A 27,384-nucleotide genomic window follows, 5' to 3' on the forward strand; every position below is an offset into this window, starting at 1 on the left:
CAGGAGTGCCTGGTGTGCTCTGGGCCATGGGGTCATGAAGAGTTGGACACGACTAAACAACAACAACAACAAAATGTCTCCTCAGTCACTGCTTTCCTTCTCCTTAGCCACTTCCTTCCCACTTTCCCTATACTTATCTGTTGATTATGGATAATAGTATGATAAGGCTTGTAAAATAGCCACAAGGACAACGTGGCTTATTCCTGAGTGCACAGAACCGTCCTGCATATTTTATATATGTATCGTGCATAAATAACCGGTGGTGCATATCTTAGATACCACCTTTTCTTAGATACACACCATGCAATGGGATCAGTTTGCGCTGTATTCCTCCTTTAACTACAGTGATAATTGAAGTGCAACACACTTTTTTAGTTGTGGCCCCCACCCTTTGGAAATCTCTGCCTAAGGAAGATCAATTCAACTCTCTATACAGTTTTTGCCACCAGCTGGAATCATTTATCTCCCCATGGAAGCTTCCAAGTCTTTGTTGATTGCTGATAACTTTTATTAGATTTGTGCTACTTATGGCTTTATTAGTTACTGGGATGGATCCAATATATTTTGCTGGAAATCTGGCTGGGCGGTGTATAAATAACGTTGTTGTTGTTGTTGTTGTTGTTGTTGTTGTTGTTGTTGTTAATAGCACAATCCTATGCATGGACACGGGTGGCACTGTGGGTTAAACCACAGAGCCTAGGACTTGCCAATCAGAAGGTCGGCGGTTTGAATCCCCGTGACGGGGTGAGCTCCCGTTGCTCAGTCCCTGCTCCTGCCAACCTAGCAGTTCGAAAGCACGTCATGTGTAAGTAGATAAATAGGTACCACTCTGGCGGGAAGGTAAACGGCATTTCCGTGTGCTGCTCTGGTTCGCCAGAAGCGGCTTAGTCATGCTGGCCACGTGACCCGGAAGCTGTCTGCAGACAAACGCCGGCTCCCTTGGCCTATAGAGCGAGATGAGCGCGCAACCCCAGAGTCGGTCACGACTGGACCTAATGGTCAGGGTTCCCTTTACCTTTTTTATGCATGTGTACTCCGAATTAAGTCTCACTAAATTCAATTCCATCTCCAGTGTACATAGGATTGAATCTTAAGTTTGTTGAACTTGGTTCCCATACCTAAGATCATGACATTATATAATTTAACAGTTTTGACAATAGCAACCTAGAAGGCACGTTCCTGTAGAGGACCAGCAACTTTGGCAGCCAGTTCTGCAAGTGTCTCTCTGGATTAGATGAAATCCGTAGACGTGCCACTTGACTTTGAATTCATATTATCACAAAATTTTAGCGGCAGCACGAGGCATCAAAGCTGTTTCCTTTGTTCATATCTTCTTCCCAAGGCCTGTCTCAGTGCTTTTAAGTTTCTTCTCTTCTTCAAGTTAATGAAATGTGCTTTGGAAATGTAACTGCCAGTTAGTTTTTTTATCAAGTATAAATTTCATCCTAGCATTGGTAATAAAGCATGGAAATTTCAAAAATACATGAAACTGCATTGGTTAATATATTCTCTGGGGCATATATTTCTAAATTCCACCACTTCTTTTAATCTTTCAGGCCTGACTGGGCAACAGCAAAACAGCTTCTTGGAGACTCCACTTTCCTGAGAAGGCTTTTAGAATATGATAAAGAAAATATAGGCCGTCAAGTATTGCTTAAGCTTCAGAAATATATCAACAACCCTGATTTTGTACCGGAAAAAGTAGAGAAAGTGTCAAAGGCATGCAAGTCTATGTGTATGTGGGTGAGAGCTATGGATTTATACTCTCGGATTGTCAAGGTTGTGGAGCCAAAAAGGCAGAAGTTAAATGCTGCACAGGTGCTTGTTTTTTCAATGTTATTTTGTATGTTTTATTTAATACTGTGGCACTTCTTGGTCTTTTCTGGGGCTAGCTATTTTGCTAAAGAGAAGAGATTTCTCTTGGTAGAGGCAATGGCATATAATTTAGGAGTATCCCTTCCGCCCAGCAGAAGCCACAGCAAGCCTGCTGATTGACTCCTCCACGGGGATGCGATACTCCCTGCCCCCAAACCAGCCCTGCCTTGGGTTATGAAAGCCATCTTTTCCTCACTAGGCTCATGTTTGCAGTGCATTTTTTATATCTTTTCTCTCAGTTCCCCCTCTTCCCTCGTCACCCTGCACATCCTGGCCAAGGGGACAAGGGTGTTCATGGGTGGAAAAGATTGTTAAAAACTGCCTTCTTCCTCAAGCCACAACCAACAACTCCAGACCCTGCCAGATGTTATTGCCTGGATCAAGCTGACAAGGTTGGGCTCAAGTCTGTGTGCCCTTGTGTGAATTGCAGCTGTTGAGTAATAATAATAACAAATTTTATTTATACCCTGCCCTCCCCAGCCAAGACCGGGCTCAGGGCGGCTAACACCAGGTATAAAAACAATTGATTAAAATACAACTTAAAAAGAAGATTAAAATACAACATAAAAATGCAGCCTCATTTCGGTAGAAACTCAAATCAAAAACTTTTTGGGGATGAAAATGTCAAATCTTCACCAAGGCCAACTATCCAGACTGGTCCTATGTGGGCCAGAAAAAAGCCAGGGAAGTCCCCAAATAGGAGTTCCATCACAGAAGGGAAAAGGAAAGAGAGGAAGGGGATCAAGTTGATTCCAAGCCAAAGGCCAGGGGGAACAACTCTGTCTTACAGGCCCTGTTAAGTAGACTTAACAGATGATCCAGTGTGCACTCTTGTTTTCCTGGTGTGCTTTTCTCCTGACCAGCAGGGCTGGATCTATAGGCTGCTGTTTTGGCACAAGACTTTGCTGCTCCACCCAAGATTGAGGGGGCCTGGTGCATGTTGTGATATCATACATGTCACACATGGCACACGCCGGTGATGTCATGTGCCCAGCATGTTTTGCACACGGGTGATATCACATGGGTGACATACAATCGTCAGGAGGAGACCAAGCGCTGAGCCCAGCACAGCGCGGCTTCAATGGCTGTCGGCTCCTCTTCTCTCACGTTCAGGAGGAGCTTGCTCTACATCCGGCCTCTTCCGCCCCCTCAATATTGAGGGGATCAGCCCCCCTGCCAACAGATACTGAGGGGGCCAAAGACACCTCGACTCTCTAGAGTTGGCACTCCTGGTGCTGCCTCGGTCAGCACTGCCCAATGTCCAATGGTAAAAGAGTTGGATGTGGAAATCTGAGGCCTATGTTCAAAGTCCAGTTCAGTCCTAGAAAGTGTTGCATGATCCCAAGGAAGTCACTATCAGTGTATAGTAGGAAGAGCACCGGGCATTTTCCTTAACAGAACTGTTGTGCAAATGAACAAAACACGTTGCGCAAAGCATTTGGCACAGCAGTAATAAGCATCCATTTTTAATACCGATTAGGCAGAGCTTGATGCAACTTTGGCTACCCTTCGTGATAAACAAAAGAAACTGAGGCAAGTGGAAGAACAAATTCAGGAATTGCAAGACCAATATGAAAGAAGTTTGGAAGAGAAAGAGGGTCTTGGTAAGTGGCTGTTTTAAAGACTATGAAAATAACGTTACAGTAATTCTTCAGATATATTTTTTCACCGTGTGGGGCTAACTAAATCTAAAAACTCTCATTGAGTCTACAGTACTAATCAAAGATGCTGAATGATATCTTGGAGCCGTACACAGAGCCTAGTAATAGGTTGGAGATCAAAAAATACAAAAAATAAAACAAAGAGCTAAAATCTTGCTTCCTAATCATGCCTACCCAGAAGTAAGTCCTGTTAAATTCACTGAGGCTTACTCCCAGATGTGTGGGGTTCAGGCTGCAGCCTTAGTTGTCAGGAATGCCTGCTGGTGTTTCAGCAATTAGACATCCAGAAGACTCTCTGATCTATAAACATGTTAAGAATGTAAGCTTGTTTGTACATCTAAAATTTCTATTTACACAAAACTTGACAATGGCAAACTATTCATATACCAGAAGGCGGATCATTTTATGTAACAATCTAAAACATACATAGGAATTACATAAAATCTGAGGAGTTGTTGTCCAAGCAGATCTTTCCTTAGAGAATCATTTTCAGAACATCTTTGGGGAGTGAAACTTCCAAGGAAACACTAGAGAACAGAAGAACTCTAAATGAATTTGTGGGAGAATGTGCCAGTGATGGGGGCATCTGATGAAATGATTTTTACTTCTAGCCTTTATATCTCTGGAGTCCTGTACAGGTTTTTGAGGAGGCTCAGACTTGAGCAACTTATTTTAGTTTGCATATGTAGATACATACCCAAGGATAGAGTGTTTGAAAGGAATTAGGCTAGGAGCTGTCAACAAAGAACAAAGGATTCGCTTCCCATATTCTGATTTTCTGTGACATTTCTAACTCTGGACATGCAATCCTTTATTATGTAAAGAGGTCTAAAGAATGTCTTGCAAAAAAAAAAAAAGCCTTACTACTGTTTGAAAATAAACAGTCTAGTAATTTTCACTCTATTTAGCAAGGACCATGGCACTGACTCAAGCTCGCCTCAATCGAGCTGGAAAACTTACAGCTGCATTAGGAGATGAACAGGTCCGGTGGGAAGAGAGTATTTTGAATTTTGAGGCGGAGATTTCAAACATCACTGGAAATGTCTTCATAGCTGCAGCTTGTGTAGCCTACTATGGAGCTTTTACAGCACATTATAGGCAACTGGTGAGTTAAAACAACACTTCTTTCTCTGTACCATGATTTCTGTGGATATGCCTGTGGGCTTTTTTCATTGTAAAAATCGTGTACTTTATAGAAACGCTTGTCCGTTTCATAGCGAAACAGAACCCTCCAAATAAATGTAAAGCAGTATAGCCACATTGGAAGAACTGCAACAACCCTGTGCAATAGGCCCTTTGCTCCCCCCGAAGAGTGAATTACCCTTTTCTTCACTGCAAATGGTTGAGCTTTGCTTAGTGAACCGGTTATCTAATGAGGGGATAGATGTAAAAACCGTGGTCCAGACCGGAGGAAACGTACTGTTACATGCCACACCAAACTCCAGGGGTTCCAAACACTCATCTGAGGCTCAGTTCCCTTGGAGTGAAGGTTGGCAGAGACTGTGGTGTCTATAGAATAGATGTTTTTATTAACACACATATCCACTTTTTTTAGTTTTGGGCAAAAATCGCAAATAAATTGGACATTTTTGAGCTATTTCTAAGGCAAAAACGACACTGTCAACATTGGCTGCCATACGTCTGGGTTTTCCCTGACATTTTGCTGTTTTCCGCCTATACAGTGGTACCTCGGGTTAAGTACTTAATTCGTTCCGGAGGTCCGTATTTAACCTGAAACTGTTCTTAACCTGAAGCACCACTTTAGCTAATGGGGCCTCTTGCTGCTGCCGCGCTGCCGGAGCACAATTTCTGTTCTCATCCTGAAGCAAAGTTCTTAACCTGAAGCACTATTTCTGGGTTAGTGGAGTCTGTAACCTGAAGCGTATTAACCTGAAGCATATGTAACCCGAGGTACCACTGTACACTGCTTGCAGCTGCAGTATTCCAGATATGTTTGGGAAATTCCGGACGTATGGCAACCATAATGGAGGGGAATCACAGCATTAGCCTGCCCACAGATCTTGCTTCCCGTTAGGTTTTCAGGAAAGCCCAAAGATCCAGCACAGAGCAAACACGAGCTGCTTTCAGCTCACTCTCACACAACTCTGGCTGTTGTTCTCCCACATAGCAGCTAGGTAAGGCAGGTGGAGGAAAGGCCTACCTGTTTGTTCTATGGCATAGGGCAACTTCTTTGGATATGGTAAAGCACAGTACTTAGCTAACCCAGCCAAAGTCATTTCCTTGGCAAAGGATCTGGTCTAGCAAAGCTTCCTCTTGTGCATTCTACCCTCATAGATACAGGATCCCACCGTGGTTTTTCCTTGGGGTTCTTTTGGGTTTCCCCATAGACTACAGAAAGTTCAACTTGTTTAAGAACAGCAAAGTATTGATGCCCTTAGTGCTGGGCTTTCATACTTTTAAAGGGGCACAGTTTTAATACAAGCAGCGACTTAGCAGGCAAATGAACCTCTCACAGCTCAGCATACGTTCAGTGTAATCTTTGTGGCAGGTGCTATTTCATCACCTCAGGTTAACAGAGCTTTTAATTAACACTGAAACACTTTTCCAGCTATAATCTTTTTAAATGTTAAAGTATTAGCAAAATATGTCAAGGTGTTATTAATGCTATAATGCTAATTATAAAAATGATGCAAGGCATTTTAATAAGTTTTAATATCATTTTTCCACTTAACAATTAGTTGTTTCTTTGTTGTTGTTGTTGTTTTTAAAAAACCTAGCAGCATTGCCTTAAATCACCTTGCTAAAGTGTCAGTAATCAGAAAAGTTGGTTGTTTTTGGGTTTTTTTAAAAAAGTTATAGTGTAATAATACATAGCACCCTTAAGGTATTCACTTCAGGATCATATCACTCTACCCTGTGTAGGTGGGGGCTGGACCAGTCAGAGTCCAAAAGGTTATAGGGCTGCTTAGTGAAGGCGGGGGGGGGAGGGGTATCCACTTGGTGGCAGTGCTGACGTTAACAAGGAGGAGGGGGTTGGTTTATCTGGCTGGTTTGCCTCCCTTACCTCTCATGGTAGAGGCTGTGCTGTCATGCCATGAAAATTGTTTTGTTTCCCCTCCCCCCCAAAAAAGTGGAAAGATTTTCTTAATTTTTTTCCTAATTCAGCCCTCCTCATATCTTCTCACACTTGCATCAATAGTACTTTTGAAACTAGTTGGTATTATAATTCCAGTGGTACTTCGTTTTCAGCTACCATAGCCAGATATCAGGAGGTGAGTTGAGTCAGCCTATTTGTTTCGTTGCTTCCCACCACCAAGACGCCGCTTAGTAACATCCTTGTATAACATACTAGTTGCACTGGGAGCTGGTAAGGTTTCTCAATCTCATTGTGGATCCTTACCATTACTGATTCTTGTAGTAGCCAGTCGTGAACTGATCGACTAACCTTTCCTATATACTATAACAAAAGTAAATTTCCTTGTTTCTTTCCTTCATCTCAGTTAATAGATCGCTGGATCAAACAATGTCAGGAACTAGATATTCCTATTAGTCCTGATTTCAGTCTCATAAATATTTTGGGAGATCCTTATGAAATTCGACAATGGAACACTGATGGATTGCCACGGGACTATGTTTCCACTGAGAATGGCATTCTCGTTACACGGGGGCGACGCTGGCCACTCATGATTGACCCCCAAGATCAAGTAAGTACTCACTTTAGAAATGCTATGTATTGTTTCAATCAGATATCCACAACAGCCATATTCTGTATTATTGGATAATGATATTTTTGGGGAAATGCTAAAGATCACAATTACATTATCCTCTCCAGCCTGTTATTTCTTCAAAGGAGCCTTCCCATGCCTGCTGCATTATTTCCCTTTCCAGTGCCATTTCCCCTCCTAGAGGAGGATATTGTTGTAGTAGTGAGTAAATTGGGGTTGAATGCAGAAACGAATCCAGGGATCTGCTCACAGCATGCTGTATCTACCGTATTTTTCGCCCTATAGGACGCACTTTTTCCCCTCCAAAAATGAAGGGGAAATGTGTGTGCGTCCTATGGGGCGAATACAGGCTTTCGCTGAAGCCTGGAGAGTGAGAGGGGTCGGTGTGCACTAACCCCTCTCGCTCTCCAGGCTTCAGGAAGCTCTCCACAAGCCTTGGGAGCCCGCGGGAGTTCCCGTCGGGCTCCCTAGGCTTGCGGATAGCAGCCTGCATCTTGAAGCCTGGGGCGCGCTGCACAGCGCGCCCCGGGCTTAGGTTCCCTGACCTGATTTGGAGGCTGGCAGAGGGGAGAAGCGCGCTTCTCCCTGCCGCCAGCCCCACAAGCTCGGGGGACAGCGAGGAGGCGGAACGCCGCCATCCCGCTGTCCCCCGACCTGATTTGGAGGCTGGCAGCGGGGAGAAGCGCGCTTTGCCCTGCCGCAAGCCCCACAAGCTCGGGGGACAGCGGGGAGGTGGAGCGCCGCCATCCCGCTGTTCCCCAACCTGGTTTGGGCTTCAGGCAGATATCCACAAGGCGTGGGAGCCCGTGGGAAGTCGCACCGGTCTCCCAAGGCTTGCGGAGAGATGCCTCTTCTGGGGTCGGGGGAAGCTCGGGTTTCCCCCACCCCAGCCCCGCGCCTGGGGGGGGGGAAATAATTTTTTTTCTTTATTCCCCCGCCCCCAAAAAACCTAGGTGCGTCCTATGGGGCGAAAAATACCGTAACTTGATTCTGCTTGCAAGAACTCCGGATGGTTGAGTATTAGTATTATTACATTCATCACCGTATACACAGTCATCTCAAGGCAACGTACAATTTTAAAAAAGGAAAAGCCAGTTAAGAGCACAAAAACCCATCCTATTTTAAATTCTCACTCTAGCTCTAATTGTCATACGAAAAAGAGGACAGTTTTTGGTCTTCTGGTTCTACTCCACGTTCATACACCACTCCAAGAAGGATGGGAACAATTAGACAGAGCTGTGAAATTTGCATTGTCCATTAAAGGGTTGATTATTGGGGGACAACATCTTAATTCCTTATTTACCATCCTAATGATAATATCTTTTAATACACAGGCAAACCGCTGGATAAGAAATAAAGAAGCAAATGATGGCTTAAAGATAATTAAGCTTACTGACGCTGGTTTCCTGCGTACCCTGGAGAATGCTATTCGTCTAGGGTCACCTGTTCTTCTAGAAGAGGTTTGGATCTTTTTGCATTAAGCTAGAACAATCTTTCATTTCTTGTTCTTTTGTTTATAACTGTTAAACATGATCCACTGGCTCTGACCAGGTACATCCTTGTCGACTTCTACAAGAAGCAAAGCATTTACCGTATTTTTCGCCCCATAGGATGCACCGCCCCATAGGACGCACCTAGATTTTGGGGGGGGGGGGGAATAAAGAAAAAAAAATTATTTCCCCCCCAGGCGCAGGGGAAGCCCGAGCTTCCCCCGACCCCAGCCCCCAGAACAGGCTGCTGCCTGCAAGCCTTGCGAGCCCGGCGGGACCTCCTGCCGGGCGCGCGAGGCTTGCGGACATCTGCCTGAAGCACGGGGCGTGCTCCGCAGCGCGCACCGTGCTTCGAGCTGCAGGCTGCCGCCCCAAGCCTTGCGCGCCCGGCGGGACCTCCCGCCGGGCGCGCGAGGCTTGCGGACACCTGCGCAAAGCACGTGGCGTCCTCTGGAGGGTGCCCCGTGCTCCGCGCTGCAGGCTGCCGCCCGCAAGCCTTGTGCGCCCGGGGGGAGTTCCCCCGGGCGCGTGAGGCTTGCGGACACCTGCGCAAAGCACGGGGCGTCCTCCGGAGGGTGCGGCGTGCTCCGCACTGCAGGCTGCTGCCCACAAGCCTTGCTCGCCCGGGGGGAGTTCCCCCGGGCGCACGAGGCTTGCGGACACCTGCGCGAAGCACGGGGCGTCCTCCGGAGGGCGCTCCGTGCTTCGGGCTGCAGGCTGCCGCCTGCAAGCCTTGCGCGCCTGGGGGAACTCCCGCCGGGCGCGCAAGGCTTGCGGATAGCTTCCTGAAGCCTGGAGAGCGAGAGGGGTCGGTGCACACCGACCCCTCTCGCTCTCCAGGCTTCAGCGAAAGCCTGCATTCGCCCTATAGGATGCACACACATTTCCCCTTCATTTTAGGAGGGGGAAAAGTGCGTCTTATAGGGCGAAAAATACGGTAGTACATACAGTGTACCAAGTATTCTGTCATTTGGAGGATAGTTGCAAAAATTCTGAAAATGGGAATATTTTTCTAGCTTTGCCTGAACAAAGGAAGGAGAAAAAGAGAGACTATCACACAAGAAGGTAGTTTCTTGGTACATTCTTTCTACAGAGGAAGAAGTGGATTTAAAGAGGCAGTCACGAAGGATAGGAAATGAGAGGTTTATACATTGTATGAATCTTTCTCAAATCAAAAACAAAGGAGAGAGTTAAAACCAGGATGTCTCAGTCTTCATGCGGTTTGTTATTATATCATGAAAAACTATTGTATCATGCAAAACTCGCTGTGACCTTGACCTACAGAAAATTAGTCATGCTTACGTCTTGTTGAAACCAATAGGATAATTTGATTGTGACTAACATGATCTGTAGTGGAGTCAGTATTGTTTAGACAATAAATCCATTTATCCACGTACCTTCAGTTGTGGTTATAATTGTTGTGTATTTTTCTAAGAAGCAGGTGTGGTTTAGGAAAGCTAGGGTGTTTCTCTGTTCATGACTTTGAGAGAAACTAATTTTATTTCTTTATATCCTGCTTCATCGGCCCAAATTCATGAAGTGGTTTTACAAAATGCAATGTTTAAAGAACAACTGTAATGTGAAACATATATTTCCATCCATGCAGGGAAGTAATAGTATAGCTAGATGCATGAGAAGGATTTCTTGTTTGCCATTGCAAATACTTCCTTTAACAAAGAGTTCTCTGTGCATTGATTTATTTCATTAGCTGTCGCAAAATGCAAGGCTTAATTGTCAGAAAACTGAAATTAATGGTAACTTAAGCAGAAATAACTGGAGCGATTTCCCACAGTTAGTGTCTTCCTCTGCCGTCCGTGATGATTGGTTACCACTTTTTATGATGCTCCATTTTAGACTTTTTATTTTGTGTTATGTATTATGTACTCTACCGTCACCTTTCACTGCGTAGTTGCTTAATAAATCTGAAAATGTACAGGCAAAGTGTTCTGGTGTGGATTCTGAGTCCCGTTTAACCTCCAAGCTGAGAACATTCAGTGGCTTTATTGTTCAGTCAGTTGTTGACGTAATAATAATACTTAGCACTTATAAATAATTTATTGACTTTTCAGAGCACTTCATTTAGATCATTTTAGCAAACCTCTACAGCAGCTTAGGTGTGGGGGAGAAATTCAATTTTGCTTGCATTATATTGAGAAACGGCCTCATCATACACGCTTCTTAAATCAATACGTGAACCAAACACATAATTATCAATTGAAATTTGCACTTTTCCAAATTTGTAGCGAAGGCTACAACAATGTATAGAAAGATGCCTTGTGTCGAGGCCAAATGCTTGCAAAATCTTTATTAGTCAAGACAGCATACAAAAACGTGTATTCAGGAAAATTTTTTACTTAAAACATCAGATTTTCATGAGGAAAATATCAAGTTTCTGTGGAAATATGGGGGACCTGAATTTAAGATGGGGAAAAAATGCGAAACTGAAATTGACAAATTTGTCCATCTTCTCAACAGCTTTATACGGTAGGCAGGATACTTATCCGCATATTGCTGTAGAGTGTTAGCCTGAGATGGTGGCTTCCTGAAGGCCACATAGGCAGCTTGTAACTGAAGTATGATGTGAGATGGGTGCTTTCCAAGTATCTCATTTAATGCTCTTTGTCACTGCAACCACTGCATGGCAGAGATAGTTTACATATATTCTGGAGGCCATTTTTACTACCGAGTTATTGTCAGGGAGCAGATGGGCTGCAACCAGGAACCTTCTGGTGTACGTACAACTGCCCAGTGTAATGAGCCACCTCATCTCTGGCTCTTGGCTTGGTCCCTTGGCTCTGATTCCTTGACATAATTCCCAGCAAACCTCTGACAGCTGCCTGCCCTGACAGATATTAAGTAGTGCTGACATATCAATTGCATTCCTTCCCACCCATGGTTTTGTAAAGAAGCAAGTCTAAGTGGCCAAAGCCAGGTGTTGCTAATAGCAGGATTTGTGCCATCGTTAGCCTTGCTCACTTGTTAAATTCTGAAGATTTACAGGTCTAGATTCAGCAGTGCCCTCCCTATGGGAGGTGTCTTCCATTCATAGAGCTGCTTTCACAACTTGTGCTAGTTTGTGGGTAGAAAAGTGTTCTTTCACTTACACAGATGTGAAAAGGGCTGATACTTATGGTTCTGTACAAATCCTAGCACAAGTATTGAGGGAACAAGAATTTACAGTCGCACCTTGGATCCCAAACGCCTTGCAAACGTTTTGGCTGCCGAACACGGCAAACCTGGAAGTGAGTGTTCCGGTTTGCGAACGTTCTTTGGAACCTGAATGTCTGATGCGACTTACGCGGCTTTTGATTGGCTGCAGGAGCTTCCTTGGTTTCTGAATGTTTTGGAAGTCAAACGGATTCCGTTTGACTTCCGAGGTACCACTGTATTTTCTTTCTGCTCACGCTGCTTCAGATCTCACCCATAAACTAATTTGTACCAAAAAACTAAAGATCCGTATCAAATGATATTCAATGGGGGGGGGGGAGTAAAGAACCACAAGAAAATAAGACTCCTGTTACACAGAAGCATAAGTGTGTGCTTTAACTCTGAAATGTTTTCGCTAAGCATAATGCATAAAAAGAAACTCATCTCTTTCCCTCGTTTTAATAGCTTAGAGAGACACTTGACCCTGCTCTGGAACCAATTCTTTTGAAGCAGACTTTCGTTGCTGGCGGAAGACTTCTCATTCGCCTCGGAGATTCCGATATAGATTATGACAAAAACTTCAGGTTCTACATGACAACAAAAATGCCAAATCCACACTACTTGCCTGAGGTATAAAAGTAGCTAGACAAGTCATAGCTAAGAGGTTTTTAAAAAATACATATATATATTACTCTTCATCTTTCCAAAATTGTATTAGGTATATCTTGTGTATTTTCTCTGCATTTTTAAGCACCACTTTTTCCTTGTTTGATGGGAAATTTCTATATTGTTGAAATATCTCACCCTTCTTCAAATGGTCCCCCACATGCCAGTCTAATCATATGGAGGGGTAGGGTGCTCTTTGTGGCCCCCTCTTGCATTATCATTGCTTACCTGCCCTTCACATATAGTTAGGTAAAGGTAAAGGGACCCCTGACCATTAGGTCCAGTCGTGACCGACTCTGGGGTTGCGGCGCTCATCTCACTTTATTGGCTGAGGGAGCCGGCGTACAGCTTCCGGGTCATGTGGCCAGCATGACTAAGCCGCTTCTGGCGAACCAGAGCAGTGCACGGAAACGCCGTTTACCTTCCCGCTGGAGCGGTACCTATTTATCTACTTGCACCTTGAGGTGCTTTCGAACTGCTAGGTTGGCAGGAGCAGGGACCGAGAAACGGGAACTCACCCCATCGCGGGGATTCGAACCGCCAACCTTCTGATCGGCAAGTCCTAGACTCTGTGATTTAACCCACAGCGCCACCCACATCCCATACATATAGTTACACTACAATAAAGTAACTGTATGTTACAAGTGACATGGCGGGACTAGTGAAAACGGCACTTCATGTTTTCATCGTCCTCTATGATTTATAGCAATGCTTACCTGTGTTGTGACATCATCATGTACATTTCCATAGGAGCCAACTCCTAGGGGCTGAGGTCCCTTCAGCCCCCCACAATAAGATATTTGAGGGGGCCAGACCCCCCCTCCAGTTGTTGGTTATTGCCATTCAAATGGTGCGTGTTTGCCACGTCTTGGGATTGATTCTGCAGGGTGGAGATAACCTGGGGTGCCCCCAACATTTTATTCAAGTTTCCATCCCTGTACATTTCACTGCCCCTGCCAGTGGCAGGCAACGAATTGGATTGGGCAGAGAAATGCACAAGGTAATTGGATCACAATGCGGGATTGTTGAAAGGAAAGAAGAGACATTGACATGGGACTATTGTTTTTAACGACATCCTCATGCCACTGTAATGTGATTTGACTGTGACTTGAGATGTCTTATTTAACTTAATCAGTAGCACTTTAAGGCAGTATTTATTAAATGTATCACAGCTCCATTGTGAGACAGAGGAATCAATTCCAGCTCATGGTTGCTCTATGACTTTTTGGAAGTAATGAGCAAAATAACTGCAGCTGAAACTAGTATGAACCTTGCCAGTACTCCTGAATGTCAAGCCCCATCAAGTTACATTAGCTTGGTTGGTTTGGCAACGAGTTGAGGAACATGAGCAGTTTTTAACCTCGTTGCTCTGTGTGATCCAGGTGTATTTTAAAGAATTTGTGATCCCAGTCTTCCATATCTATATATGTATACCTCTTTCAAATGCCTTTTTCATGTTTTCATTTTTCATTAGGGTTAGTGTCAGTTTACTGAAAAATAAGCCATTTTTCAATGTAGAAAATACAGCTTTTATAGTAGCAATTCTGTGCAGAGTTCCTTGGGAATAAGTTCCATTTAATTCAGTGGGACTTACTGCTCAGAAAACATGTACATGGTTGCATTTTCAAGTCTGTTATCTGCAATTGTATTAAACCCATTCCCCTAAATTGGAGATACAGACCAGGCATATAAAATATAATTCCATCTACCTGTAAATATTTTTAATTTGGAGGACTGTATAATTCAGCTGCCTTTGATGGCCTATAGTTCATAATAGCTTATGCTTTAATGAAAACAATACATTTGGTACATTAGCCACCTTTCTCCTGTGCTTCTCTTACAGGTGTGTATCAAAGTAACAATTATCAATTTCACTGTTACCAGATCTGGCCTGGAAGATCAACTGCTAAGGTATCGTGGTTGTTGTTTTTAATTCAATCTACACCACTTTCTAATTAAAAGGTATACATTAACCTTCCCCAGCATCTGTGGGAGGCTGATAGGAGCTGGAGGGTGCCTGGCTGAGGAAGGTTGGTGTACACCAGGTATGTCCAACAGGTCAATCGTGATCTACTGGTAGATCCCCCTGCAGTTTTGGTAGATTGTGGTCGATCTCTGGCTCCCTTTCCTTAGGGTCGCTAAAACTGACTCCTGTCACGCCCCTTGCTTCACCCTCCATTGTTGTTTGATCTCTGGAAGAGAAGGCGGAGCTTTCTCTGTGCTGCTGTTTTCACCCATAGCAATTTTTGTGTGAGTGACTTCACCCCTTTGTTCCTTGCATTTAACCCTACCCCCCAAGGGAAGTTCCTCCCCAAAAAGGTTTTTTTTTTACCCCTAAAAACAACTAATTCTGAAAGTAGATCGCAGTCTCTTGAGAGTTGGCCACCCCTGGTCTACATCATGTTTCTGGCCTCTTCATATTGCATTATGTAATATGCATAGCATGAATTATAATACAGGAAAAAATAGAGCTTACAAATTTTCTAATACTTGTACAGGGTTTTGTGAAAAAAGTCTGTGTAAAATTTTGTGAGATCATTAAAAACGATGGTCAAGTACTTGCAGTTTTATTATATATTCATATTATTTTCATTATTTATACCTTATACATTTCACAAGATGCCAGGATTTACATTATTTATATATTTTAACTTTTGTTTTAGTGATGTCGTGCGACTAGAGAGGCCTGAACTAGAGGAACAAAGAACCCAGCTCATTGTCCGAATAAATGCTGATAAGAATCAACTGAAAGCCATTGAAGACAAAATTCTAAAAATGCTTTTTACATCAGAAGGGAATATTCTGGACAAGGAAGAGCTCATCAACACACTTCAAGAATCGAAGGTGGGGGACATTTTAAAAAAGGAACAACATATATAGGATTGTGTGGAATATCACCAAGAGAAATTATTTTAAAATGTTTACATTCTGCTCTTGAGCATTATGTAAACAATGAAATATACAGGATGGGATACTCTAGTCTAATGTTAGTGGCACTGCACTAATCAGAAATCTGTATATTGTGTCTAGCAGCTATAGGGATATTATGATAGTTGCAGCACATACAGACAGATACAGCAGAGTTGTTGTTTTTTAAATCATAATCCCAAGAATATCACATTTTACTCTCCACATATCACGCTACATTATTTTACCATTTAATGCAGTTAGCTTCAGTTTCCTATTTGAAATCAAGCAAATAACCAACTAAACCCTTTTCCATCAATCTGTTAGGTTAGCATGACAAAATTAGAACGCTTCTATTTTCAAGGTTGCAACATCTCCACCCACAAGTTTATGCTCATCATTTCCCCCATTGCTTAAAATACCAGCTCCTAGTTTTTCAGTAGGAGGAACGGAAATACATAACATGCCCCTCCATTAGTTATTTCACTCATTTCCACTTGGAATCTGGGTTTCAGAATTTTCAGTATCAGAGATGTTACTTATAATATTGCATGGCTCTTACCGAAAAAATTGCAGGGCCGCCTTGAAATAAAAATGATGAACGAGTTAGACTTACAACAACAATTCTGCAGACTAAATCTCTTTCCAAGATTAGGTCATAATCTGTGCATCTCGGTAATATAACAAATATAAAAAAATGCTAATCTGTGAAAAACCACATACGTTCTGTAATTTATGATCCAGGTTTTTCGGTCTGTATATCCTTTGAAGGCCTTTATATTTTTCTGGAATGGGTTGTTGTAAAGATTCACCATGAAAGATGGTGTAGCATAGTGGCTAGAAGACTGAGTTATGAATCAGGAAGTCCCTAGTCTGGATCTTCCATCTTCCATAAATCACTAGTTGATGTTAGGTAAATTAATCTCCCTCAACCTTAGTCCCAATTCTAAGCCAATGTTAGCCATAGATTCATTGCTTCCAGTAGGTATGCTTTGAGTATGACTTAGTAGGATAATACCTATTTGCAATAGGATAATACTGATCTACTTTATATCATTTTTGTAAAAACTACAGCTAGACAATGCTTGCAAAATTCTTTTGAGTACTTGAAAGTGTTTTGATGATGATGATGATGATAATGATTGATTAATGTGTTCTCAAATATGAGTTTTTTTTCATTCTGAGTAATTTATTCCACATATTTGAGGTACTCAGTTTCTTATGTGTGTTCAACATGCTACTTTGAAATCTATGTTGTTAGATTACATCCGGTGCGATCAAAGTGAGGCTTGTGGAAGCAGAAACGACAGAAGAAAAAATCAATGCAGCCCGTGAAAAATATCGCCCTGTCGCTACTCGGGGATCGGTCATGTATTTTGTGATTGCAAGTTTGTCAGAGATTGATCCAATGTATCAATTTTCCTTAAAGTATTTCAAACAGGTTTGGACTTTCCTCTTTTGAGCAGTTTCACATTTGCAGTTTAATGCGTGGGATGATCAGGGGCGGAGGAAGGGGGGTGTGGTGGGAGTGGGCCGCCCCGAGTGTCACCACTGAGGGGGGTGACAAAATGCCGGGCGGCACTCACCGCACGGCCTGCAGGGTGCCTGAGCCACGCATCTCTCCTGGGAGTGACGTGGTGGCACTGCCCCAAACGGTCTGCCCGCTGCCTCCCCCTCAGCTGTGGGGCGGCTGAGTGGGAGGAGGCAGACAGACTCCTTGGAGGCCCCACAGAGTGTCCTTCCCCAGCTGGCCCTGCCCCCACGGGTGGCTGGCCCCACCCATGGGTGCAGTGCATGCGCGCCGCCCCAGGCGCCCAATCGGCTTGCTCCACCGATGGAGATGATGGGACCAATGGTGGGGGTGGGTTCATCACCACGTGACAGCAGGCAGGAGCAAAGAATTGCAGGAGGCATTCTCCATATAGCAAACAGCCATATATTTCTAAGGCTGCAGTTGCAAGACTCCACCTAACTGCAGACCTCTTAATTCCTCTGAAATCAGTATCTAGGATTCAAAGAGCTACTTTAGATGTTCCCAAAGGATTATTCGTGTCTAGTCTTTTATGAGCTTTAGTAACAAGCACACCCAACATTATATTTCTTGGATTTCCCTTGCAGCTATTTAACACCACTATTGAAACATCTGAAAAAAACGATGTTCTGGAAGAGCGACTTGCTATACTCCTTTCTCAGACACTCTATGCAACTTATACCAATGTTTCCCGAGGCCTTTTTGAACAGCACAAACTAATCTATAGCTTTATGCTGTGTATTGAGATCATGCGACAGAAAGAAGAACTTACAGACCTTGAATGGAACTTCTTCCTCCGTGGAGCTGCTGGTTTAGATAAGGTATATTTAGGAAGACTTTTTTATATATATTTAATAAAGTTTTAAATTTCTGGATCCTTTTCATGATTGTGTGACTCAACTTCTCATTATAACCCAAAAAGTAAATAGGTGCAAGGGCTACTGTACAACCAGTGAGATTAGAGGTACAACAATTCAGGATACGGCTGCTGTGTTGTGCAATGCGTTACACGAGTGAGATGTGAATGACAAAGGGAGCGCATGGAGGATTAGGGACCCCTCTTGTCAGCCAATATTGGCTTTCAAAGCACTCTGGTAATTTATTTATCTATTGTTGATATTTCTCTACAAAAAAAAATTCCTGGACAGTTTACAAGTAAAAAGCTTAAAATACAAAAATAGCTCTAGGACAGCAGATCTAAAAAAATACTTTAAAATATTTGAAATTTAAAAGCCACAGGGGGTTAAATCTCACATGACACTGAAAAAAATACAATAAGCTTGTCTGGGGAGGGTGTCCCATAACCAACACTGAAAAGGCAGCCTATCCAGAATACCACTGAATATCAGAATACCACTGAATATCACTGATGTCAAAAACCACTGAGATGTCCAAGAAAATTAACAGGATCAAATGCCCCCTATTCCTTTCAGTCAGAGTCAACCCAGAGGGCAATCAAAACAGTTTCCATTCCAGAACCAGGCCTGAAGCCTAATTAGAATAGATGTAGGCAATCAGTTTCATCATAGAATGTTTGCGGTTGGACAATGACCACATTCTCGAGCCACTTGCCCATAAAGGGATTGCTGGCTCCTATAATTTACATCTTCCAGGTCCAGGCTAGATTTCCCCCTGAGTGACCTAAGAGTAATCTTTATAGGATGCTGATACTACCCTTTCTGTCCAAGAGGAATGTCTAACTTCCTAGACCCAACCAGACTTCCTCTCCCTTTTAGATGTAATTGACTTTGAAGGTGGCTGACTGAACTTCACCAAGCGTGTTTTCTGTATCCTCACTTTCAACCACCAAATGTGGTCCCATAAAACTAGACCAGTCAATGCTCTGGGTGCAGCTAGTCATGGAACTACATAAGCTGGGGGACTCCCAGCTATGTGAGCAACTTTATCTTCAGAGTGTTTTGATAAACTCATCACAGAAGGCTACATATCACTGCTTATTCCAGAGTGCAACAGACTGAAAACATGAATATATAGGACTGTGTACAGCCCTCCCAGTTTTGCACTGTAGCCCCAATCCATAGCCCATGGATTGGGTTGATCCACCTGTACCACCCACGCCTTGCCGTGGATTTGGAGACAGGGCTAAGGTGGGAGAGAGTAGGGAAAGGAGAAGATGCTGGGTCTTCTTCTCCTCCCTGCTGACCATGGGCAGGCGGGTTCGATCCTGAGGGGCACTGCTCCTTTGCAAGCAGTTCCCCTGCACGCATGATAGCCACTTGTGATGGAGCCACAACTGGCACCATTGGGTCCTCTCTGCTTGCCAGCTTGTAAGCAGGAGCATTTAGTCATTTGTGGTACTGCTTCAGGAGGCAGAAAGAATGAGAGGCAGGCAGGAAGAGGGAGAGGTTGGTGGGAAAGGCATCAACTCATCTGCATCCCTATGTTCTTTAATGAAGATGCGGCTGCAGGTAGGTCCTTTTTGTGTTCAGGGCTGTCTCACCCTGATGTGACCAACACTCAGGTTCTTCCAAATCAGCCAGGTTTGGTTTGGCCAAATCTGGTGTACATACATGTACATACATATATATGATGTAATACTGCAAATGTTGGTTTGATTTTTTTTTATTGTGCTTGTTATTTTTTAATAACCAGCTTGTTTTTATTTTTTTATAACCGACATCGTTATCTACTTTTGTATCCCAGCTTTCCTCCCATAAGCTCAAGGCAGTGTATGCTATTGTTAATGTTTATTTAACACTAATAAAATGGCCTAGATTAGAAAGGCAATGTTACTGAATACTATAATTATGTTTTTTAAAAACTCATACTTTTGATACACAATTTCTAACCATATTTATTTGAAAATAAGTTCTTCATAATTTCAAGTGGGCATGTTTTAGATTACAGCACTTGTTCCATGAGGATCAAGAGATTTTTTTCTTTAAAACACCTATGTCTTCATTTTCAGGGGGTTTTTCTGCTGTACTCATATTTGAAATAATAAATTGTCTGACTGCACACTCTACGCAACCTGTCACCACACTACTTGACATAGCCTGTCTTATTTATAATAGGAGCGGACTGAAAAACCTCAGATTCCATGGCTTGAAGATAATACGTGGTTTATGTGCTGTGACTTAGATGAAACACTGCCATGTTTTGCAGGAATTGAAACGGACATACAGACGATGCACATTTTTATTAAATTAGGTAACATGATAAATATGAAATGGGATTGTAAAGGACTTTTCCTATCATACATCTAAACATGAGAGAGTTGTATGCTTCTATGATACGTTGCCTGCTTTTGAATATTAGTTATTTGTTTTTCTGTGTTTCAATAGATTTTTGTTAGTGTAACTTGAATTTACTTTTTTCTGTTTGATGACGGCTCAGGGGTTGATGAGAGTTATTTGTTATACATGTTGTTTTCACACTAGATGGCATCTTAAGTGAATGACATTGCTGTGGGACATATTAAAATATTCCAGTTGACTTGCAGTACGGTATATAGATTTAAAACCTATTTCCACACAAAGGAAATCAAATAGAAGTGTGATTTGTTTCTGGGCTCAATTGGAAGTGCTTGTTTTGACCTTTGAGCCTCCGAAAGTGTGTTTAGGTTTGCATTTTGGTTTGGTTAGGTTTTGGTTTTAATCTTTGAACTATTTTGTTAATCGCTTTGGGTTGTTTTATAAAGAAAATGAGTAATAAGTACAAAAAATAATTATTATTTTTGTAGTGATGCTTTCCAGATGTAAACTACAGCTCCCATCATCCTTGACCACTGGCCATACTGGGACAGGTTAATAGGGGTTGTAGTCCAAAACATGGAGGCCCCACATTGGCTACCCCAGGACTATTGATGTATGTAGTGGTACAGTTAAATTCTCACCAGAAATTCCATAGAATTTCAAATTATTTAGTTGTAGTCATCTGCCAACTGGTAAAAATGTTGTATGTAAGGTTTATAAAATATTGTATGTAAGGTATGCCAATTTTAAATGGATGTTGTATTTTAGTTTAACCAAACACATTCTGTTTCATCCTATCAGTGTTCACAGCAGTATTCTCAATATGCTTGTCTTGTTCAGAAAATTGCAAATTGCTAAGAACTAACCCCTAGTATTTTCAGAACTGTTACATATCTGATAGAGCTATGGCTTCCCCAGTGTTACCTGAATAATGATTTTCTACTAGGAAAGGTTGAACTAAAGTGGCTTGAAATTATAATACTCTTTTGTAGGACAACTTGAAATTCGTATTAACCCGGAACAGTGGGAAGACTATAAACCTGAAACTCAAACTGAAACTGAAAGCGGTAAAAAAAAAGAAGATAAACCACACGAATCTTGGGACAGTAGGCTGACCATGTTTCAGAAATTAATTGTGGTGAAGTGCTTTATGGAAGAAAAGGTAAGCCATGTCTATTAACAATTCAAGGTACTATCTTAGAGGTGATGCTGCTATGTAGTCAATGTCCCGTCAGAAATGCAGTTTGCAAGAGAGGGAAGAGCTCATCTGCCTCATTCTCAACAATAAGCAATCATATGGGAAATACGGCCTGTACCTGCCTCCCTCTAGGTGCGTGACTAATTGTGGCTGTGACTCTAGAATAGGACATAGAGACATAGGAAGCTGCCTTATACAGAGTCAATCTATTGGTCCATCTAGCTCAGTATTATCAACGCTTGCTGGGCAATAACTCTCCAGGGTTTCAGGCTGAATTATTTCTCAGCCCTACCTGGTGATGCCAAAAATCAAAGATGGGGAAATTTTGCACTCAAGGCACATACTGTACCACTGAGCTGTGGCAAGGTAAGGCAAGATTAGGTTTTGACTTACACAAGTCATAACTGTGCCACTGAATTCAGCATGCATATCTCAAAAGCTAGGATGATAATTATCCAACCTTTCTAACTATTAACAGTTAAGATAGGCAGACTGGGAGAGTCCCATGGTCACCATGAAATCCTGAGCATAGATGTTGCAGTTACCCAAGACCACATTCCTGGTTTCCTCCAACACAACACTGGCAACAACCTCAGCCAGGGAGACCAGTGGGAAGCATATAATGGCCACCATAGATCAGGGGTCGGTAAGGTTTACCTCGCCTGGGCCGGTTCACTCCAGCGGAGATCCCTCTGTGGGCCAGATTGCGCACGCATCTGAGCATGCGCGCCCACGCAATTTCCTGCACCATGGAAGCGAGTCCCCATGCTGCACTGCGCTGGTTTAGCACAGTGTGTGGGGACTTGCCGAGCAGGTGACTTGGTTCGGGGGCCGGTTAAACGACCCCAGTGGGCCACTTGTGGCCCATGGGCCTTAGATTCTAACAGTTGGTTCTTTTCAGTGTTCCAGAGTTCGCTACATGCAGTACCTGAAAACAACTATTTCTGTACTGTAAAATACAAACACAGGCCTTTTCAGTTTAGCTAGGCCAGAGGTTTTCAACCTTTTTGAGTCCATGGCTCCCTTGACCAGCTATTCTTTTTGTGGCTCCCCTGTGGGGAAATGCGCTGTACTCCTCAGAAGCCCAGTTCTGTTATCCCTTGCCTGCAGAGCCGGCAGCCCTTCACTCCTTTTCAAACATCCTCCCTTGTGCAGTGTTCCCTCAGCCCTCTCTCCTCTCCTTGGGAGTCCTCTGGGCCCTGGCCTCTGAGCTCTCCCCACTGCCCCAAAGAGAGATGTGCCTCCTCACACTGCCCCATAGGAGCCTGGGAAGAGGATGCCCCCAGCCTTAGTGGCCCAACAGAGATTGGCTCAAGGTGAACGTGAGGCCAGTCTTGGGAGGCAGCAGTGGGCGCTGCTGGGCCTGCATGGTGGAAAGGGTCCCTTTCAGCACCTGTTTCCAGGTAGGCCTGCTTGCCTGGCCTCCCTCACCCTCTTGCTTGCTTACTCAGAGGATGCCGCAGCTCCTGGCAACCATCACGCCCTGGCCAACCCCAGAGGCACCATTTGCCTGGGGAGCTTGTAGCCAGGGCTGCTGCAACAAACAGCTGTGCAAGCCTTTGGGAGGCAGAGACGCGAGAGCGCATCAGAGGAGGAAGGGAAGGAAAGAGGGATGGAGGCCAGGGTTGCCTGCGGCACCCCTGACCATCTTTCAAGTTATCTCAGGGTGCCTCTGAGCCAGGCCATGGACTCAAAACAAAGTGGAATCATCAAAATGATATTAAATTATTATTTTCTCTGTCACTTGTATGTAACAGAAGCCCTGATACAACATAGTAATGTATTATGCAAAATACTCTTTTTAATGTGTTTGTGGAAGGAGATGGGGAGAGAAGGTTTATTGGTTTGTAGGGAGTGGTCCCTCTTGTTTTATTTTGTATTTTGTGTTTTTATCTTGCATTTTTATGTAGTGAACTGCCCTGAGATCTACAGACGAACGGTGGTATACAAATGTAATAAATAAAATGAATGAATAAATGAATGAAGTAACTGAAATCAGTTCTTTATTAATCCCTGCATTTGTAAAACGGCTATTTTAACATTTATAGATTGTTTCTGCACTTACTGAATTTGTAATAGAGAACCTTGGGAAACAATTCATAGAGAATCCCCCAGTTGATCTGGCAACTCTTTATCAAGATATGTCTCCTTCCACACCACTGGTGTTCATCTTGAGTACAGGCTCTGACCCCATGGGGGCTTTCCAGAGGTTTGCAAAAGAACGGGGATATTCAGAAAGGTATAGATTATATATTTTCATTATATGTACTATTTGATTTCCATATGATGAAACATTTGGGTATGATCTCTCTAAGTTTTATTAATGATTCTGTTCTAAAAGATACAGAAATATACATTATAAAGGATAAGGCAGTTTCTCAAGTAACCTGGTCCTGAGCTGTATAGGCTAGTACCAACACCTTGAACTCAGCCTGGTTGCAGCATATCAGGCAACGTCAATCCTGAAAGCAGAGTGTTATATCCTGGTAGTAATTTGCCTCTACAAACAACCTAGCTACCCCTTTCTGCATCAAGGGTAGCCCCACATAGACTGCATTACAGTAATCCAACTGTGGTAATAATAGTAATAGTATTATTTATTTATACATACATACATATATACATACATACATACATACCCCACCCATCTGGCTGGGTTTCCCCAGCCACTCTGGGTGGCTTCCAACAGAATATTAAAATACAGTAGTCTATTAAACATTAAAAACTTCCCTAAACAGGGCTGCCTTCATGTTTTCTAAAATCTGGTAGTTTTTCTCTTTGACATCTGGTGGGAGGGCGTTCCACAGGGTGGGCATCACTACCAAGAAGGCCCTGTGCCTGGTTTCCTGTAGCTTTGCTTTTCACAGTGAGGGAACCGCCAGAAGGCCCTTGGAGCTGGACCTCAGTGTCTGGGCAGAACGATGGAGGTGGAGACGCTCCTTCAGGTATACTGAGCCGAGGCCGTTTAGGGCTTTAAAGGTCAGCACCAACACTTTGAATTGTGCTCAGAAACGTACTGGTTTGGCTACATCGGTTGTTTTTCCCCACCCAGAAAGTTGGGGAGATGAGGAGATGTGTCACTATTATCAGGACAACCAGGCTGACACTGTTTTTTTAGCTGCACTGTTGTGGTCTCATTGCCCCACAGAGCAACAGGGGGCAAATTTCCTTCCCTGAAGTGACTGAAGGGCACACATTGTGGTATTCTTTTGTCATACCTGGGAGCCACAAAAGTCTGTCCTCCTCTCTTGAATCAACAAGGTCTAATGGGATTTTAGAAATAACATGTACACTGCTTTAATCTTAGCCTTGGCCTTCTTCTTCAGTTATCAGAGTTTCCAGTTTTCACATGGTAATGACATGAGATCTACCATAGATTTATGCTCTTTTTCTTCTTCTTTTTAAATATGCCAGCAATATTTGAACAGAAGTTTACTTGACAATGAAAAGTCACATCTCTAGCCCAAGGGATTTTTCACTGTAAAATTTTTTAGCTGTTCCTATCAGTGGAGGAGGCAGTTTGCATAGAAGTGTCTTACTAATAATCATTTACAAAAATTACTGGTAACTTAAACTTTCAACCAGGAAGGAATGTATTTACCAAAATTGATTTTGAAAAGAGGTATAACTAAAATGCTTGGGGGGGGGTAGCAATATACTTGCATTTGACATCAATCTGTATATGAATGCTCATGATATTTGAAGGTGGAGCTCTTTTTATTTGAAGGCCTAAGTAATAGATACAGCGCTAGACATAAAATGTCTGAACTATTTCGCAATGCAGTCCGAACACATTTGCTTAGAAGTAAGCATTTTTGAGTTGTCTACCCACGCAACTCAGAAAGTGTGCATAGGTTATCTAAATAATATATGCAAACTACATGTAATTTGAATACCAACAAAATATATTCTGTCTTTCAGAGTGCAGTCCATTTCATTAGGGCAAGGTCAAGGACCTATTGCAGAAAGAATGATTAAGGATGCATTGAAATCGGGAAATTGGGTGTTTCTGCAGAACTGTCACCTTGCCGTTTCATGGATGTTAGCTATGGAAGAGCTTATAAAAACTTTTACAGAGCCAAGTATGTTTTCCCCACCTTTCTGTTTCAGAAATATACCTCAAAGAGATGAAGCCATTTTAGGACTTTAACAAAAAAAGGCGGGGTTGTAGTTTTTTTTAATAGCTTATAAAACGAGTGTCCTCATTTTGGGTTTTGTGGTACTCATTCACTTTTAATCATCACCTTTATCATTTTAAAAACTGTTCTCATGCTTTATCTTCATAATGCTTACAAGAATTCTTTTAAGTGGGCCACCATTTGTTATCCCCACATTGTAAATTAATTAGATCCCGCTTAACATAACCTGTTGAAATGAAATGGAATCGGTGAGAAAACTGACTGTTAGATAGTGCCCATAACATTTTAAACACTGTTTTTAATTTGGGAAACAGTTTAGGGCTTCACTTTATTCTGAAACGTAATTTGCCTTAAACCGTTGTGTGACTAAAATGTTTTGTTTTTCAGATGTCTCTATCCATGAAAGCTTCAGACTCTATTTGAGTTCCATGCCATGTGCTATCTTCCCTGTCACTGTCCTTCAGAATTCTGTCAAGGTAGTATGTTTTGAAAAAAAAATTAGTAAAATGGGAAATGCAAATCCAGAATAAACAACACCCAGAACATTGTGGAGTTGTACTCATTGAGGCGGCAGTTAGTTGTCTCCAAAGTTGGGAAATAAGGAACATAGTAAAGGTAAAGGGACCCCTGACCATTAGGTCCAGTTGTGACCGACTCTGGGGTTGCGGCGCTCATCTTGCTTTATTGGCAGAGGGAGCTTCCAGGTCATGTGGCCAGCATGACTAAGCCGCTTCTGGAGAACCAGAGCAGCGCACGGAAACGCCATTTACCTTCCTGCCGGAAGCAGCTTTCGAACTGCTAGGTTGGCAGGAACAGGGACCGAGCAACGGGAGCTCACCCCATCGCGGGGATTCGAACCGCCGACCTTTTGATCGGCAAGACCTAGGCTCTGTGGTTTAACCCACAGCAGGAGACCTAAAATAACTGCTATAACCTCCATGTGTGTAGTCAGATCAGCTTTAGGCATCTGCTTCCTTGACACCTAGTTATTTGCTTGTTTGTTAAAAAGTAACATAAGGGGGGGGGGAAGTACGGAAAAACAGACCCTGTACAGGTTAAATTGTGATAGAGGAGGAGACAAGAGAGGAAAGAGATGAAGAAAGAGGCAAAGATGGCAGGGAAGGAATTTGCACAAATGAGTTATGCAAACTTACGCTTCATTTTGGTTAATGGTGAGGACTAAAGGGAGAATGGGGGCACCATATAGGTAGATGTCCTAGAATGGCGTTCGAGGTACAGGCAGTAAGCGGCAGTAGGTATATTGGGATAGGAGGACACTTTCCCATGCAGTTTTGTCTTTGCCATCTCTTCCTTGCTCTTGGAATTATATCCCCAGCTTGCTTTCTTACATTTATATGGCACCTTTTGTCTGAGGAGCTCAAGGCTCTAGGTACACGGTTCTAGTCCTTTCCATTTCTAGCCTCACAAAAACCCTGTGAGGTATGTTAGGCTGAGAAGCAGTGTGTATTTGAAGTTGAACCCCATATGTTACTGCTTTTTAAAGCATTCTGAATTTGTTGGGGAGACAATCAATCAATCTTTATTGCGGTCAAAGACCAGACAGGTTGGGGAAACCTGCGTCCCATGAGAAAAGTTCAATTCAATTACTTCTTTTTCTTCTGCATTCCTTTAGTATTATATCCATATGATTTTGCAGAAAATTTGTCTTGCCATGAACTGTACTACCTCTACTGATTTTAATAACACTACCTGTGGCTACAATTGGTTTCTACTCGGTTAAAGCAGTTTTCCAGTAACCCAATATCTAGGAGCTTAAAAATATAATTTCCAAATAAAACCCATAGGAGTTGTTTTGTAGTATCAATTCTTACTTACTTGCATTATTCTACTTGCATATATATTGGTTGC

At 42.8% G+C, this 27,384-nt stretch overlaps 1 protein-coding gene across 1 annotated transcript in view; it reads left to right on the forward strand.

Moving 5' to 3' along the window:
* DNAH6 (dynein axonemal heavy chain 6) overlaps window positions 1-27,384 on the forward strand; it is a 119,206-nt gene that overhangs the window by 63,171 nt on the left and 28,651 nt on the right. The window contains exons 52-66 of the mRNA XM_053371332.1: window positions 1,557-1,818; window positions 3,356-3,479; window positions 4,445-4,641; window positions 6,998-7,201; window positions 8,557-8,682; window positions 12,325-12,489; window positions 14,369-14,436; window positions 15,189-15,369; window positions 16,694-16,873; window positions 17,551-17,784; window positions 19,999-20,134; window positions 21,171-21,340; window positions 23,425-23,615; window positions 25,298-25,458; window positions 25,903-25,991. Coding sequence (XP_053227307.1) covers window positions 1,557-1,818; window positions 3,356-3,479; window positions 4,445-4,641; window positions 6,998-7,201; window positions 8,557-8,682; window positions 12,325-12,489; window positions 14,369-14,436; window positions 15,189-15,369; window positions 16,694-16,873; window positions 17,551-17,784; window positions 19,999-20,134; window positions 21,171-21,340; window positions 23,425-23,615; window positions 25,298-25,458; window positions 25,903-25,991 — 2,488 coding nt within the window. The remainder of the gene's footprint in view (window positions 1-1,556; window positions 1,819-3,355; window positions 3,480-4,444; window positions 4,642-6,997; window positions 7,202-8,556; window positions 8,683-12,324; window positions 12,490-14,368; window positions 14,437-15,188; window positions 15,370-16,693; window positions 16,874-17,550; window positions 17,785-19,998; window positions 20,135-21,170; window positions 21,341-23,424; window positions 23,616-25,297; window positions 25,459-25,902; window positions 25,992-27,384) is intronic.

Source organism: Podarcis raffonei, chromosome 17, assembly GCF_027172205.1.
Source record: "Podarcis raffonei isolate rPodRaf1 chromosome 17, rPodRaf1.pri, whole genome shotgun sequence".
Taxonomy (NCBI): Eukaryota; Metazoa; Chordata; class Lepidosauria; order Squamata; family Lacertidae; genus Podarcis; species Podarcis raffonei.